This window comes from Phasianus colchicus, chromosome 16 (genome assembly GCF_987193195.1).
Source record: "Phasianus colchicus chromosome 16, bPhaCol1.hap1.1, whole genome shotgun sequence".
In the NCBI taxonomy this organism is placed as follows: domain Eukaryota; kingdom Metazoa; phylum Chordata; class Aves; order Galliformes; family Phasianidae; genus Phasianus; species Phasianus colchicus.
This window is the reverse complement of record NC_143451.1, coordinates 7,955,351-7,969,665: the sequence shown is the minus strand read 5'-3', so window position 1 is coordinate 7,969,665 and position 14,315 is coordinate 7,955,351. Positions and strand designations below refer to the sequence as shown.

General features: G+C 44.0%; 2 protein-coding genes and 1 long non-coding RNA gene across 19 annotated transcripts in view; 2 read left to right on the top strand and 1 right to left on the bottom strand.

Annotated features, from left to right (window-relative positions):
- Positions 1–27: 27 nt before the first annotated feature.
- Positions 28–6,149, bottom strand: GDE1 (glycerophosphodiester phosphodiesterase 1). 5 transcript variants are annotated; one of them, XM_031606564.2, is made up of 6 exons: positions 5,869–6,149; positions 5,069–5,244; positions 4,403–4,508; positions 3,153–3,245; positions 2,331–2,542; positions 28–2,020 (listed from the first exon to the last, which is right to left on the bottom strand). In XM_031606564.2, exons 1-6 carry the CDS (start codon positions 6,121–6,123, stop codon positions 1,873–1,875), a joined length of 990 nt encoding a protein of 329 aa, XP_031462424.1. In that variant the 5' UTR covers positions 6,124–6,149; the 3' UTR covers positions 28–1,872. The 5 variants fall into 5 exon arrangements, with proteins under 5 accessions (XP_031462424.1, XP_090007792.1, XP_090007793.1 ...); XM_090151666.1 differs by having other exon boundaries at positions 5,069–5,240; positions 5,869–6,000; XM_090151667.1 differs by lacking the exon at positions 5,869–6,149 and adding an exon at positions 5,667–5,781 and having other exon boundaries at positions 5,069–5,240.
- LOC149915751 (uncharacterized) lies at positions 4,517–5,538 on the top strand. The gene is made up of 3 exons (XR_016471728.1): positions 4,517–4,745; positions 4,828–4,922; positions 5,450–5,538. It is a non-coding gene; the product is annotated as an uncharacterized LOC149915751 (long non-coding RNA).
- Positions 6,150–6,285: 136 nt separating the features above from the next.
- CCP110 (centriolar coiled-coil protein 110) overlaps positions 6,286–14,315 on the top strand; it is a 35,972-nt gene continuing 27,942 nt past the window's right edge. For 4 of the 13 annotated variants that reach the window (XR_004168722.2, XR_004168721.2, XM_090151654.1 and 1 more), the window contains exons 1-10: positions 6,354–6,378; positions 7,363–7,510; positions 8,730–8,858; positions 9,099–10,722; positions 11,724–11,848; positions 11,979–12,153; positions 12,972–13,111; positions 13,437–13,553; positions 13,830–13,931; positions 14,160–14,276. Coding sequence is in view for 11 of the 13 variants with exons in the window: in XM_090151654.1 (XP_090007780.1) it covers positions 6,365–6,378; positions 7,363–7,510; positions 8,730–8,858; positions 9,099–10,722; positions 11,724–11,848; positions 11,979–12,153; positions 12,972–13,111; positions 13,437–13,553; positions 13,830–13,931; positions 14,160–14,276 (2,691 nt within the window). In the remaining 2 variants the exon portion in view is untranslated. The other 9 variants (XM_090151646.1, XM_090151648.1, XM_090151647.1 and 6 more) reach the window with 7 other exon arrangements.

Genomic DNA, 14,315 nt, shown 5'->3' with positions numbered 1-14,315 from the left:
ACCAAAGATACAGAAAAGGACAAAACATACACTCAAGACCAGAGATGGAATTTTATTGTTTGTGCATGCATAGCTGTGGAGTCTTGCTGCTTGCACTATTCACAGCAAAGACAGTAACTCCTCTGTGCCAGCAACCCAAGTAGCAAAAAGGAGACCTTTAGAGAAAGGATCCCTTGCTGTGAAGGCAGCTCTTCTGAGCAGAGGCTGGAGAGTGACTGTAGAGCACAGCAGTAAACATAAAGATTGGCACTCAGGGCTGGCCACAAACTAGATGGAGGTGTGACAAATGTACAGATCATACAGCATGTAAAGCAGAAGACTGAGATTGTTGGTTTTTGCACTACATAGTGGATGAGTGATGTGATAGGAAAAATACATCAGGGAATTCAGCATGCCCCCTGTATAGCAGAAATGGTAAGTCACAGCCTGAACCAGTGATTGAGCACCTGGTGGGAAGGCAGGGCCAAGCCATGGGAGCTCAGGTGTGTGCAATGCACGAGTGACTGGAAGGGGTGGAGTTGTGACCTCATTTAAGGATTGGCAGTGGAGGCAAGGATATCTCACTGGCAATTCCTGCTACCTGAAGCCTTCCAAAGGTAAGCAGTTTCTTACCTTTGTTTCTGTGTCCATGGCTGCTGCATTGAACATATCCTCACTTGCTGCAGCCTAGGACTTTGCTACTATGCTGTCATTGCATTATAGGATTACATGCCCTTATTCCCATGTTTCTTTGTGCTTATGTGTAGTCCAAGATAAAAAGAAAAAAGCCACCCCAGCTTGCAGAAGCCAATTGTAGAAGCTTGCAATTGGCTAATTACCCTTGCATTTCTCTGTGAGAATAGAGATTTGTTTGAAAAAAAACAAAAACAAAAAATAAAAACCCCAAAACACTGTAATAGTGTTGTCACTGTCCATGTGGCAGCACCTGGAGCAGCTCTATTCCCAGCTGGGGTTGGTGTATGAAGCTATTTCCAGAATGTATTTGATCTTCTCATCATTGTGGCAGATCGCAAGTGCCTCTGCTGCTATCATCCAGGAGAGAGCATGTGCCTTCATCTGAGAACATCTCACAGAATTTGAAACAAACAAACAAGTGTTGTTATAACCAGACTGGAAAGCTATGAATGACACATGCCAGGCAGGTTGCACGTTTGAGTGCTGTCGCACTACATGAAGAAGATGCAGTTGATCTACCACTAGTTTAGAAGTCTGAACTTCATTGGGACAATTGTACAGTTCTTTCCACTTACAACTGATTATTTTATTTAAGTATCTTTTGCCTCTTTAAGTTGATTTTGAATATCAGCTAGCTCTGATATTTAATTCTAATTGAGGAGCACTATCAAGAACATTTATATACAAAGCAGCATACTGAACTGCACCAGTGATCCATGCAATCTGCTGTTCTGTTGCTGCTAAGTGCAGGTTTCCTATAGCACAACACAGTGCTCAGAGTATTGTGTGGTATGTCAGCCCAAACAAGGAAACAGTGACTGCAACAACTGAGTAGCACAAGGAATTGCCCTACCAAAACACGATTGCACTTTCTACAAGATGCAGCACAGCCATCTCTCCATGAAGGAGGAGGGAAATATACCTGCCCTCTATTTTGGCACCATATTTCGCTACTGTTCTCAGAACAGTAGTGTAGATGCTTTTAAGGTACCATAAATAATCTCAAATTATTACAGTTATAGAACAAACTTTCAAGTACTAGAATCAAGGATGATGACTGTTCAGTACATCATCAAAAATGGCTGATATGACTTTATAACCAGGACTAAACAAACAAAGGAAGAGTCAGTTTGCTTTTTGTTGGTAAATCACACCTGAGTAAGACAGCTTCTGTTAGTTGGTGAGTCCCTAGAAGGCCTAGTAATGAGGATCACAGTCTTCCACCAAGCTGTCTGTGATGTAGCTGGATTCAAGGATGGTTTCATAGTATGTTTTTTCTGCAAATGTGTTCACTGTCCAGGCAACCACTTGAATTCCTTTTGAGGACCAGTGCCTCACGTAATCTCTGTAAGGAACAAACACATGGTATTTAAGGCAGACAGTACTGAGGCTAAAATTGAGTTTCAGTCTTAACTTTGGTAGCCCATCAGGAATGACAGCATGTTATCTTCTGCAAAATGTCATTTTTTGTGTGTTTTGTTCTTGTAAAAAGTAGAGGCTTAAAGAATAAAATAGCATGTAGTAAATTACTATCTATACAATCTTACACAATACTAGAGAGAAGATAATGATTAACACGTACTGTTTTAACTCCACCCTTGTATACTGATAGAATGATATTGCCTCCTGGTACATCAGTGAGCTTTGGCACTTACTGAGAAATAAAATTTTTCTGGATGAGGAAAGCTGAAACTCCACATAATCGCCACAAGAAGCTGTGTAGGCTCCAATCTAGAATGACATCCAGCATCATATACAAATAATGTTTCCAGAAGGAACTGAAGCGAGGTGTCCCATCTCCAAAGTGACTCAGCTGCCAAGGTCTGTATGTCAGTGCTGTTACCACGTTTCTGTCAGCTTGTCTCATCTGGAAGGTCCAAGGAGAAAAGATGAATGCACACAAAGCCTGCATTAAACTGGGAGCAGTTAGATACTAACTGCTAGCTTGAATGTGCAGCTGTATCAGAATCCTTTGCCCCTTTTCCCCCCAGGTCCTTTTGTAACTTAGAAAGCTATATATGATATTGTTTTTTTCTTAGATCTGTACAGAGTAAGCAACTGCTCTTACATAAAAAAACATAACAGTGATGCTGGAACAGAACATTCAGGAAACTGAATAAAATACATGTAAATGGCCTTAACAACAACAATTAGAAAGCTGTGGTAAGAAAAGTTTGTATTTACATCAAAAGAAGATATTTAACTGATATCTTGCACACAGACACCTAATTGGTTACTGGTGCACTCATTTCTACATAATGTTGACAACAGAGAGAATTACTGTAGGTTCAGAATACGTGCATCTAAGGAGCACAGTGTGATCTAATCAGATCATGCAGTAGACTTAGGATTTACACTTCATTTGTTTTTAATGTTTTTGCAATTTCAGCAACCCAAAAGTACTTTGGAAGCTGTGTATCTTTACTGAAATTCCCAGACAGAATTTAAAAGTCACAGAAACTTTGAGGAAACATCACCTTATAAACAACATCTGGCATGAAAGAACAGACTATGCTGCTGTTATACAAACGAGGAAATTCCAGGTAGAGTTGTTTTAGGGCATCAACTGCCTGCCAATTAGAGATACACACAGATGTTATATTTACAAACACACATAATATTTACTTTATGCTGCAAAGTCATTTCATTTCTTTAAAAACACTTTCCCGTTTTGTGTAGCAAGTCTGAAATGGAGAGGAAGGGAGAAAAAAAGGTTTTATAGCATTATCACACAAATGCCAGTATGGTTTTTGCAACAGAAGTCCTTATGTTGGAGCAGGTCCAGAGGAGGGCCACGAAGATTATCAAAGGGCTGGAGCACCTTCTGTGAAGAAAGGTTGCAGGAGCTGGGTTTGTTTAGCTTGGAGAAGACAAGGCTCCAGGGAGCCCTCACTGCAGCCTTCTGGTACTCGAAGGGAGCTTACAAGCAGGAGGGGGGCAACTTTTTACACGGTCTGATAGCAACAGGACAAAGGGGAATGGCTTTAAACTAAAAGAGAGGAGATCTAGGTGAGATGTTAGGAAGAATTTTTTTTATTCAGAGGGTGGTGAGGCGCTGGAACAGGTTGCCCAGAGAGGCTGTGGTTGCCCCATCTTGGAGGTGTTCAGGGCCTGGTTGGATAAGGTCCTGGGCAGCCTGATGTGGCTGGCAACCCAGCCCATAGAAGGGGGTGGAACTATGTGATCTTCTAAGGTCTCCTCCAACCTAAGCCATTTTATCATTCTATGATTATGATTCTGTTTAAGAATGCTACTCACTGCTCTCCTGTTTGAAATACCCTTAAATAGATTATAGAAAAAAATGTGAAGAAGGCTTAGTAAGGCTTAGTTCAAAGGGAAAAAATAATTTATTTCCACATTTTACTAACTTGCATAAAATGTTTATGACTGCTCACCTGTATCTCCCTTCAGTAATACAAACTAGAGATGATTGGGATCCCTAGCTGGAACTGAAGATCAGATACTGGGTTCCCTCAGCACAGGCAGGGAATTTGCTTTGCTTTATTGTGGTGATGTTGAACTCAACAGCCATGAGTCAGTCGAATTTTAAATTGCCATTTCCCAGAACAAAGGAATGGGATGAGGGAACACATTGTCTTTATTTCTGACAGCCTAGCTTTGGGTGATGCAATCAGCAGACCCATTTTCACTCATGTTAGAGAAGGCACTGTACCAACAAAAAAAGGCTGAAAACCCAAAAAAGGGGTTATAGTACAATAAGTGGTACCTGATTTGCATGGCCTTTGACATCAAAGTAGATTGTAAGATTGTGCTGCAAAGACTCCACTACAGCTTCTCTCAGAGTTGGGACCTTTTCATTCTGGAATTTGCTCCTGTAGAAACAGAGAACTCACTGAAATGCAGTCAGGATGCACACATACATCCCCAAGTACACAGAACTGTTTCCTAGGGATTCCTAAACACAGTCAAGAGAGACACCAGCACTAGGGGTTAAGCACCACTAGCAGTGGCAGCAGCAGCTGATGCTGTGTAATGCTGCACAGCTGCAAGGATCTTTCTTCTTCCCTCAGAATCCCACAGCTACACAGCTCTATCCTTCCAAATTCAAGGTCTAACTTGATGCTTACTTACTGACCCCACTGAAATACTTGTCTCAGTCTTTCACCTCCTCTCCTTTGCATTCAATCCCAGATGCTGACCACCTATCCTCCCACTTCATCCCGCTTCGATGGCATTCCTTAGCACTGAGACAGAAATGCAGATCCTGACAGAATAAGCAAGACAAAGTGAGTATCCAGAAGCAGCTTCACACAACAATATTATTCCTGATTGGGTGACAGCAGCTGCAAAAGTTCTCAGGTGATTACCTTCCCATAACAGCTTGGGAAGATGCTACTTGGACCACAAAGGAGTCTACATTACATTTATTTACCACAGCCTGTGTTTTGCAGATGGATTAAGCTTCCTAATTGCATCAAAAGTCAGGTCACGCAATCTTCCAGACCCATCAGTTGTCCTTTCTACTGTTTCATCATGCATTAGGATGGGAACGCCGTCCGCAGTAAATTCAAGATCCAGTTCAACACCCGTTGCTCCATTTTCAGCTGCCTTGAAAGAAAAAAAAAAAATCACAAACATAACAGAAAGTGCATCTTTACAGAATTAATGTAGATGCTGCTGTCACTTATCTGTATTCTGGCAAAAATTAATAAACGACTAATGTTCTTTTCTGTACGCTTGGTGCTAAAGACAAACGCAGGTTTACAGATCAGTGGAATCTGACCTGACACCCCCGGACTTTTCCTCCTTCCAGCACCGCCCCGAGGCTGCAGCACCGCACGCTGTGCTGTGACCGCCGTGCAGGACGCACTCGGTCTGGCTGAGTTTTACCCCACGGGCGTCAGCTCAGCGATCGGCCCGTCCGGATCTCCCTGCGGGGCTCCGTACCCCCGGCAGACCAACAATTCGTCCCAGCCCGGTGCCACCCACAACCTGAGGGCGCTCTCCGTGCAGGAGCGCAGCCTACGCACAGGCTTCCCCTGCCGCAGAAGCACGGGGCAGGAGAAGGCTGCCCTTCGTGAGCGCACGCCGGCCGGGCCGACGCCCCGCTCTGCAGGGCCGCTCCACGACCTTCCCCGCGCCGAGGTCAGGCCGGCAGCCCGGCAATTCCGCCTCCCGACTTCGGCCCCGGCCCTGCGCGGCCCCGGCGCTCGGCGGCACGGCGGGGTTGACCTGTCGGACGGCCGCCAAAGTGTTCTCGGGAGCGTCGTGCGCGCCGCCGCGGTGCGCGATGCGGGCGGGAGCGCCGTGCGGCCGCAGGACGCGCCGCGCGCTGTGCGGCGAGGCGGGCTCCAGGCTGAAGACGTGCAGCAGCAGGAAGGGGCCCGCGGTCAGCAGGGCCGCCAGCGCCGGGCTGCGGCTCAGCGCCAGCAGGGCGCCCAGCAGCGCCGTCAGAGCGCCCAGCAGCGCGTCCCCGCCGCACAACATGGCGGCGCCGCCACGGCCGCGCCGGGCCCGCGGGCGCTCTCCTCGGAGCGAGGGCGCTGGCGGCGGCGCCGGCCCACGAGCGCTCGGCGGCCAATCGCGGCCCGCCGCTCGCCCGCCTTCGGCCAACCGGCGCGCGGCGGCCGTCGCGCCGACCAATCGCCGCACGGCGCCGGACCGCGAGGGGGCGACCCCGACCGGGGGTCCCGCGAGGAGCGGCGGCGGCCGAGGGAAACGCGGTGGGATGGCGGCACGGAGGTCGGGGACGGGCAGAGCCCACGGCTTTAGGACGGAAGGGGCGCGGGAGCTGCGCGTGGCGCGAGGGCAGCTCTGACCCGGCCGCTCGTCGCCTCAGTCCCTCACGCACTCGGGCGCAGCCGCGAGCGCTTCCCGCCTCAAGCGCGAGGTAACGCGCCTGCAGCCGGCGTCGGGTCGGCGTCCGGCAGCGCCGCGCCGCCCCAGCGCCGCCGAGCTGCCGTACGTCTGTCCGCCACGGCGGCTGTGTGACAGCCCGCAGGCAGGCAGCGCGGGCACGGCGAGACGCGCCTCCGCCGCTCCGAACGCCACGCGCCGCCCCGCGCCCCTCCGCGCACGGCGCAGCCGCGTCCCTCAGCCGCTCCGCCCGCCGCGGTGCACGCCGGGGGCCGTAGTCGTTCCGTAGTGCCGTGGTTCCGGGGCTGGGCGGTTGCCGGGCTGCGCGCCCCACGCCGGTACCGGGCGCTGCTCCCCAGCTGGGGCCGGGCGCGGGGCGGCACGAGCCGGGCTGCGGGGAGCGGGGCCGGGCCTGCGGGCTGCCCGGCTCGGGGCCGTTCCGTCCCTTGGGGCCGTTCCGTCCCTCGGGCTCCTAGCGACGCCGAGCCGCGGTCTGTTGGTTTGTTCTGTCGGTGGCGGGTTGGCCTGTGTTCCTACGCGGGTGCGGGGAGGCGGGATCGCGGGGACGAGGCGCAGGGCGCTGCAGCCCTGCCGGCGCTGAGGCGGCTCTCGGTTCGCTCAGCGCTCCGCCGTGCTGACGGCGTGTCTGTGGCCGAGGCTTTGTGCTCTCGGTCTGTGCGGAATTCGTGAGAAAGCTGGCTTTGCGCTGTTGCTGATGGTAGGAAAGAGGCTCGATTAATTGGGCTGTCTGATGTGGGATTTGTTTCCCGTATAACAGCGATTCAGAACTGAAGGTGGCACTGGTTGTGGTGTTCTTCTTTCGTTGTCTCGGAAGTACAGTAGGATTTGTTTATTATCCGTGCTGTTTAGCTGCATGAAAATGGAGGACTACGAAACGTTCTGTAAGAAGCATCTGTCCAGAATCCAAGAGGCAACAAAAGGAGAAAACTCACCCACTGTGTTGGACAGAAATGTCTCCCTCATTCAATTCCATGGAGTTCCTGTGCTCTCCCCTCTGGTAAGGCGTTTTTTTCTTCCCTGCCGTGTTAACTGTGCTGTTGTTGGTTTGATATCTGTGTGCACTGACTGTCCTGAAGGTACAGCTCCATTTGAGCTGTATTTTTGCTTACTGCATTCTGAGCATCCCTAGCTTTAATTTTACAAGCTTAAGGAGTAAATTTTTATTTTTTCTTTTTGTCTTGCAATGCCTCTTTGCTTTCCTTTCTTGATGTTTACTGTCTTTATAAGGAAAGTGAAAATACTTGCAGTGTTAAATTGGTGGATGTTACTGCTGTGCTTGGCTTTGTGTAATACCACATAGACACCCAAGCATTGAATAATATGTGAGATTGTCTAAAAGTGAATAATATGATAGTGGGAATAGGAAACACTGAGGTTGTTAAAAGACTTTTAATTAAAACTTTTTTGCATGTAATTGCAGTTTCTAGAACTGTGTTTCACAAGCTCATCAGTTATATTAAGTTGTTCCGTGCTTAATCCGAATAGAACCAAGCAGAAAGCTGTGGCTAGTTTGTATCATAATGCAGCTGACTTCCTTGCTTCGGTGATGGGAAGTATGAGCGGAGAGTTGGACAGCAGCCTCCAATGTGAGGATGTATGTTGGAGGCTGAACGCTGGATTGTAATATTTTTCATCTACAAGTGCGTGGATCTTTTCAGGTTTTGTAGAAGAAATGTCTGATCTGAGTGGAAGCTACTTGACTTTGGAGAACCATTTTTTGTAGATGAAGTTTTGTAGATTTAGTTTTGAATTTTATCCTAACTGCATATTCTCAGATTGCAATTTGGAAGATTTTCTGATTCAGATTTTAACAGGCTTCTTTTACAAGGCAAGTGCAACCTTCATAGACCTTATCAGGCTGCGTGCAAGTGGGAAGATTGGTCACAGTGCTCTGCAGGATGCCACATCCTCACATCTCAAAGAGGGCTGGGAAAGGCCTGTTCTGCAGTCCTGTATCATTTGAATGTGGAATGTACATTGTGGAATGTAATGTTTGTACAAACTTTTATAACAATCATTTGAATTAATAATTGTTAGCATATGTACCAGAAAAGCATTTTGTGCATCTTTAGTTAAAAAAAAAAAAAAGTATTTGGTTAGAAACAATCTATCGATTAAAGTGTGCCCAAGTTTCAACATAGGTGGGTACATAGATATATATATTGAAAATTGGCATTTAGTGGTATAAACTTTGTCTGTTACACTCTGTTCTGCAGCTGAGCTTTGAAAAGAGAAAGGAAATACAGCAGTATCGACAGAAAGCGCTGGATCTGCAGACTTGGAGACAGAACTCCCACAAAAGAGCCTTACTGAATCGTGTGCAGGAGATTCTAGAAAACATTCAGGTAGGATTTGGACTAACTTCATAGCTTTAAAGGAAACGTCTCCTTGTGTGTGTTTTAAGAAAGGGCTGGGGTTTAGGTATTCACTAATATAAACCTGAAATTAATAGCAGTTAACTTTCAAGAACTAGCATTCAGTTAAGGTTAAGGTAGCATTCTTTTAAGTACAGGTAAGACTTGCAGTAATCTGGAAGTCAGAGATTTCATCCAAACTGTGTGATATTTTTCAATTTTTACTTGCAGAACAGGAAAGTATCTGGTATGAGTGATGTGAACACGTGGGATGCTGAGAATACCTGCCCCAGTTCAGACTCCAAAGGTTTAACTGATCTCGCACCTCTGTCAGATGCCAACTTGCCGTGTTCTCCTGAAAGGCGTCGTCCTGTGCAGCTCGAAAAAAGCCAAGAGCTTTTGCCATCAGACTCTATGCAGCAAGTGACGTCAAATGCAACAGAAGTAGGTAAACCAGCAGAAGAAAATGTTCCTTCAAAGGGAAGTGAGAATCACTTCTCAAGAGATGTACCCTGTCCAAGGGCTGCGTCTCCTGACAGTGTGCAGAGTAAACTTGTGTCCCCTGCTTTACAAAAGCAAGAGGGACAAGGAGTGCCATCGTCTGACAAGGAGGTCCAAGATCCATATGCAGTGAGTCTTCAGAACCTGATGAAAAAGTCTAGGGAGTACATAGAGAAAGAGCAAAGCAGGCGTAGCTCAAAAAGCAGTTCAAAGAAGAGTATGAACGAAAGCCATTCAGATAAAGAAAATGATGCAGTTAAAACATCAGATTCTGTGAAAGAGAGAGCAAAGCTTACAGGCAGAAGTTCCACTGCTCTGCCACTTGATAAACCCTGTCTTAATAAATCAAATACTCACATTCAAGGTGCCTCTACTCATACAAGTACATCAACTTTATCCAGTTTTTCTAAAGTGGATATACCTATGAGAGTTGGAACACCCCCATTGGTGGATTCAGATTCAGATGAAGAATTTAAGAATACTTCAGCCATTGACCATGACAGTAGCATTGTCAGGAGCCTCACAGGGTCGTACAGCAAACTGCCGAGCCCAGAGCCAAGCATGAGTCCAAAAATGCACCGAAGGCGCCCAAGGCCTCTGTCAATGGGACACATAGTTATAAACAACCCCGTGAATGCTTACGAATTAAGTCCCAAAGGCAAGGGTAGAGCAATGGATTTAATTATGCAAGATATTGCTGATAAAAATAATGTGTCTGAGTCAGTGCCAAAGTTCATGATGGACTTTAGTATGCTTTGCCCTAGCAGAGTTCCTGGTGTCATCAGGAGTTCTTCAGGTCCTTCTGATGGGTTGCTGGTTGGCAAACCAAACAGACATTCCTTTGGGCACTCAGAAGGCAAAGGGACGTTGTCTGCTGCAGGGGAGGGACAGGTAGTGATGGACAACAGAGGACTATATAAAGTAGAGACTGGTACTGTAGGTCCAAAGCTGAATGAGCCGTTTTCCATCAATCAGTCCACAGTAACACAGAAACTCCTAGCTGTGAAAGAAACCAAAGCGTCCAGTTTGCAAGAAAATACCAAATCTCCAGTAGAACTCAATAAATCTTATGATGTAGAAAGCCCATCCCCGCTACTAATGCAGAGCAAGAGTGTGCGCCAGCAGATGGACACTCCAAGTGTTCCCCCAGCAAATGAACAGTTTCTAGAAAACAGTTATGAAAAGGTAAAACGTAGACTTGATTTGGACACTGACAACTGCCAGAAAGATAACAACCCCTGTGCTGTAACAGTTGGGATGGAAGAAGAGAAACAATGGTTGCAAGAGCAGAAATATCCTGTGACATCGGTTTACGTTGCCAAGAATGCAGCCCCTGATTCAAGTATGGCAAAAGGTAAAAGATTTCCTGTGTTTATTTTTTTTTAGCTTTTCAGTTTAGATTAATTTCTTAATATTGTATTATAATCAAGTCTATTATTATTAGTGCTATACTGTTAATATTATAATTAATTGTAAAATTATAAATAAAATATTATAATCATTGGTGATTCTAAGTGTGTATATATCAAAAGTGTTATTTTGTCAATTATCTTTCTTTTTTCAGTAATCTCATTGTTTCTCTAATTTTTAATTAATGACCAGCTCTGAATTCCAGCCTGCTACCTGAGCTGTGTTACGGCTGCAGAACAGACTAATTGCTTGTTTAGAATTCACAGATGGAGAGAAGTCTTACAGCTCTCTGTAACAAATACTTCATTAAATAGTTTATGAAGAAGCATCAGATGAGAAGTTTCTCAGAATTTTGTGGATTCTGTATTTATTCTCAGGGATATAATTTTAGGCAAAAAACCCATGTTCTCATTTGAATGTAGAAGTTTGAACTTAGTTTTTCTAAGAATATAATTTCTTATTCTATTAGATTTAGGTAAGACTACTAAAATGAAAGATGCTTTGTGTAAATTAAAAGAAAATACCTTTTAACAGCAAGGTTGCAAATCATTATGTAGGTGTTTTCTTTCAGTTCAAGACTGAGCTGTACATTTGTATGTGTCTATCAAGTCAAGCCAAAGCGGCACAAATAATTTTATTTTCCTCAACAAGTGCAGGTATTCTGTTCCCAGATCCAGATGTTTCACATCCTTATTTTAATACAGGCTCTGTTGGTGTTACTGCTGTGCCATCCACATGCTTGTCCCACAAAGAGCAACGTGCAAATATTCTGAAGGACTGTTGTAACTGATAAGCTTCTTTGCAATGCACAATGGCAACTCAATATAAAAAATGTCCTTTTTATTGAAGATGGAAATTACTCTTTTGAAGCGTGTATATCTGTGACAAAAGATCACATATAAAATATTTAATGGTTGATTCTTTGTAATGCATGTTTCTTCTCAGAAGAGATTTTAAAGACTAAAATGCTGGCCTTTGAAGAAATGAGGAAGAGACTCGAAGAACAGCATGCACAACAACTGTCAATTCTGATAGCAGAACAAGAGCGAGAGCAGGAGAAATTGCAGAAGGTAAAGCAGACAGAGGAAAAAGTCTGAGCTGAAGTCCCGTGTGTTGAAGTTTGTCAGGACCCAGCTGGTTTTGAAATGCACATTTTGTTGCTTAGAAAACAAGTTTTACAATTGATCTTTTCTTTCGTAGGAACTGGAGGAACAGGAGAGAAAAGGAAAGAAAATCGCTACAACAGAAATAGAAATTTCCAAAGTGAATATTAACAGTAGGATGGAGTTGGAGTGGAGAAAAAGTGAAAGTGGCTTAGTGGAAAGTGTGCAGTCTCAGCTGGAGACGATCCATAACGCAAACTCTACAAGCATTGGTAAAAACTGACTGCTAAAACTAAACTAAGGGTAGAAACAGATCGAATGTTGTGGTATATTTTGCTCTGCAGTATCGACTGTACCAGCTGCCCTGCTGTTCTGATAAAGGCAGTGCTGCTGTGCTAGGCCACCTCTCACGTGTTCCATAAAATTATGAAAGTGTGTCTTGTTTCTTTTTCTCCCATTGGCTTAGCTAATTTTGCTTTGAAATGAATTAAATATTGAGATTGCTTCTTTCCTGTAATTGACTTCATACAAACAACATTGCTCCCTCTGAGCGGAGTTCTCCCTTGCTTGTTTTAACCTCTGTTTCTCATCAAACACAAATGGAAAATTGGTATTTAGCAGGTGAAGAGCAGAGGAACTTTGAGAGTAAGCGTGCTAAACATGATTTTGATTATTTATGATTCATCTTTAGGATCTGTGTTAGCAGCATTAAACACTTCAAAACCACTTTCATTGAGATACTTTATGGATGAGATTTTCTATACAACTTTAATATTAAATAAGTGATTTTTTCATGCTGTAGGTGGATTTTTTTTTTCTTCCAATATATAAATACTATCATCTAAAATGTGAGTAAAAACTGGAAGTCTCTACATTTCTGATTGTCAAGATGACTTCCTGACTGCAGCTTAAGTTAATGTTTATGTATGTGCTTGATACTTTATTTCTTATTTTTGGCTTTTGTTATTTTTACTATTTTTTATTTTTGTTCTTAAACAAGCATAACGATTGTGTATGTACTTGCACACATAGCTATTACTTTGTGGAGAAAAGTCTGTATGTTAAACTGTGCATTGTGCTGTGTGTGCAGGTTTTGCTCATGCTTCATCACCTAACACCTTTACTTCAACAAGTGAAACTTCGTTCTTTCTCTGGGGACCATCAGGCAGTGGAGTTATAAAAACCTCAGTATCTAGGCCAAGTAACAGGATCAAAACCAGGTGGGCCCAGGTAAGGAAAAATAAGATACTGCTTAAAAGGACCTTCAGTTTTTGTAAGATTCTGGTAATTTCCTAGTAGCTGTGCAGTAGGAAATGTCACAGACAAGTTCCATGTCCCTTCCTGTATCAACTTAGATTACGTGGCAGAACTGTATGGTGTATTTTTCTTTTGTAAAATGCAAAATACGTTTTAACTTTTATCAACAGTTGTTTCTTACTTCAAAACTTGAATCATATGATTTAAGAAATATCAGAAATTTAATTAAAGATATTTAAGAAAAAAATTATTCTGCTTTGTTTATTTAGTGTTTAGAAAATGCTTATTTTCTTTTAAGATTTTCACTCCAGAGATACAAATGAAGTTTGATAAGATAACTGCTGTGGCAAAGGGGTTTCTTACACGTCGGCTCCTACAGACAGAGAAACTGAAACATCTCAAGCAGACTGTAAAAGTAAGATCAGCATTTTTACATTATGCACCTTCTACTCCTGTTTTGGTTTTTCTTTTTTCTTAATTTTTTTCTCTCCTATCATGAAATCATGTATTTTCTGCATTCAGAAGAATTTAGGCATGTCTGTCCCATGAACACGTTTGAGTGGTGCATTGCTTACTGTTATAAGGTTTAAGTCAAACAAAGGTGAGCAGCCCTATCCATACAGTTTATGATGATTCATTGGTTGAAAAGGGTCACGCTTGGTGCTTCATCTTATTTCTCCCTCATCCCCAGGATACTATGGAGTTCATAAGAAATTTTCAATCTGAAGCCCCATTAAAAAGAGGAAGTGTTTCAGCACAAGATGCATCCCTTCATGAAAGAGTAATGGCTCAGGTGAAAAAACTTAAACTTTTTTTTTTTTTGCTTTCCTAAGTATTCTGCCTTTGTAAAAAGAAGTTACTTGTTTGTGTGTACTAACATAAATTGATAAAACGTGCATGGGGGCTCTGTTTAAAGGAACAAATTGGAACTACATCTGTGATGAAAATATTCCATTTTTCTGCTGACATGTTAAGAGAGATTTCGAACCCATTTTATTCAGTGTTTAACTATTCCTTCCAGCTTCGAGCTGCTCTGTATGATATCCATGACATATTTTTCACAATGGAGGCATCAGAAAGAATGAACATTCTGCGTCACGATCGTGAAGTTCGTAAAGAGAAGATGCTCAGGCAAATGGTGGGTTATAGGCACGAGAGTGTAAACTGTTCTAAGATT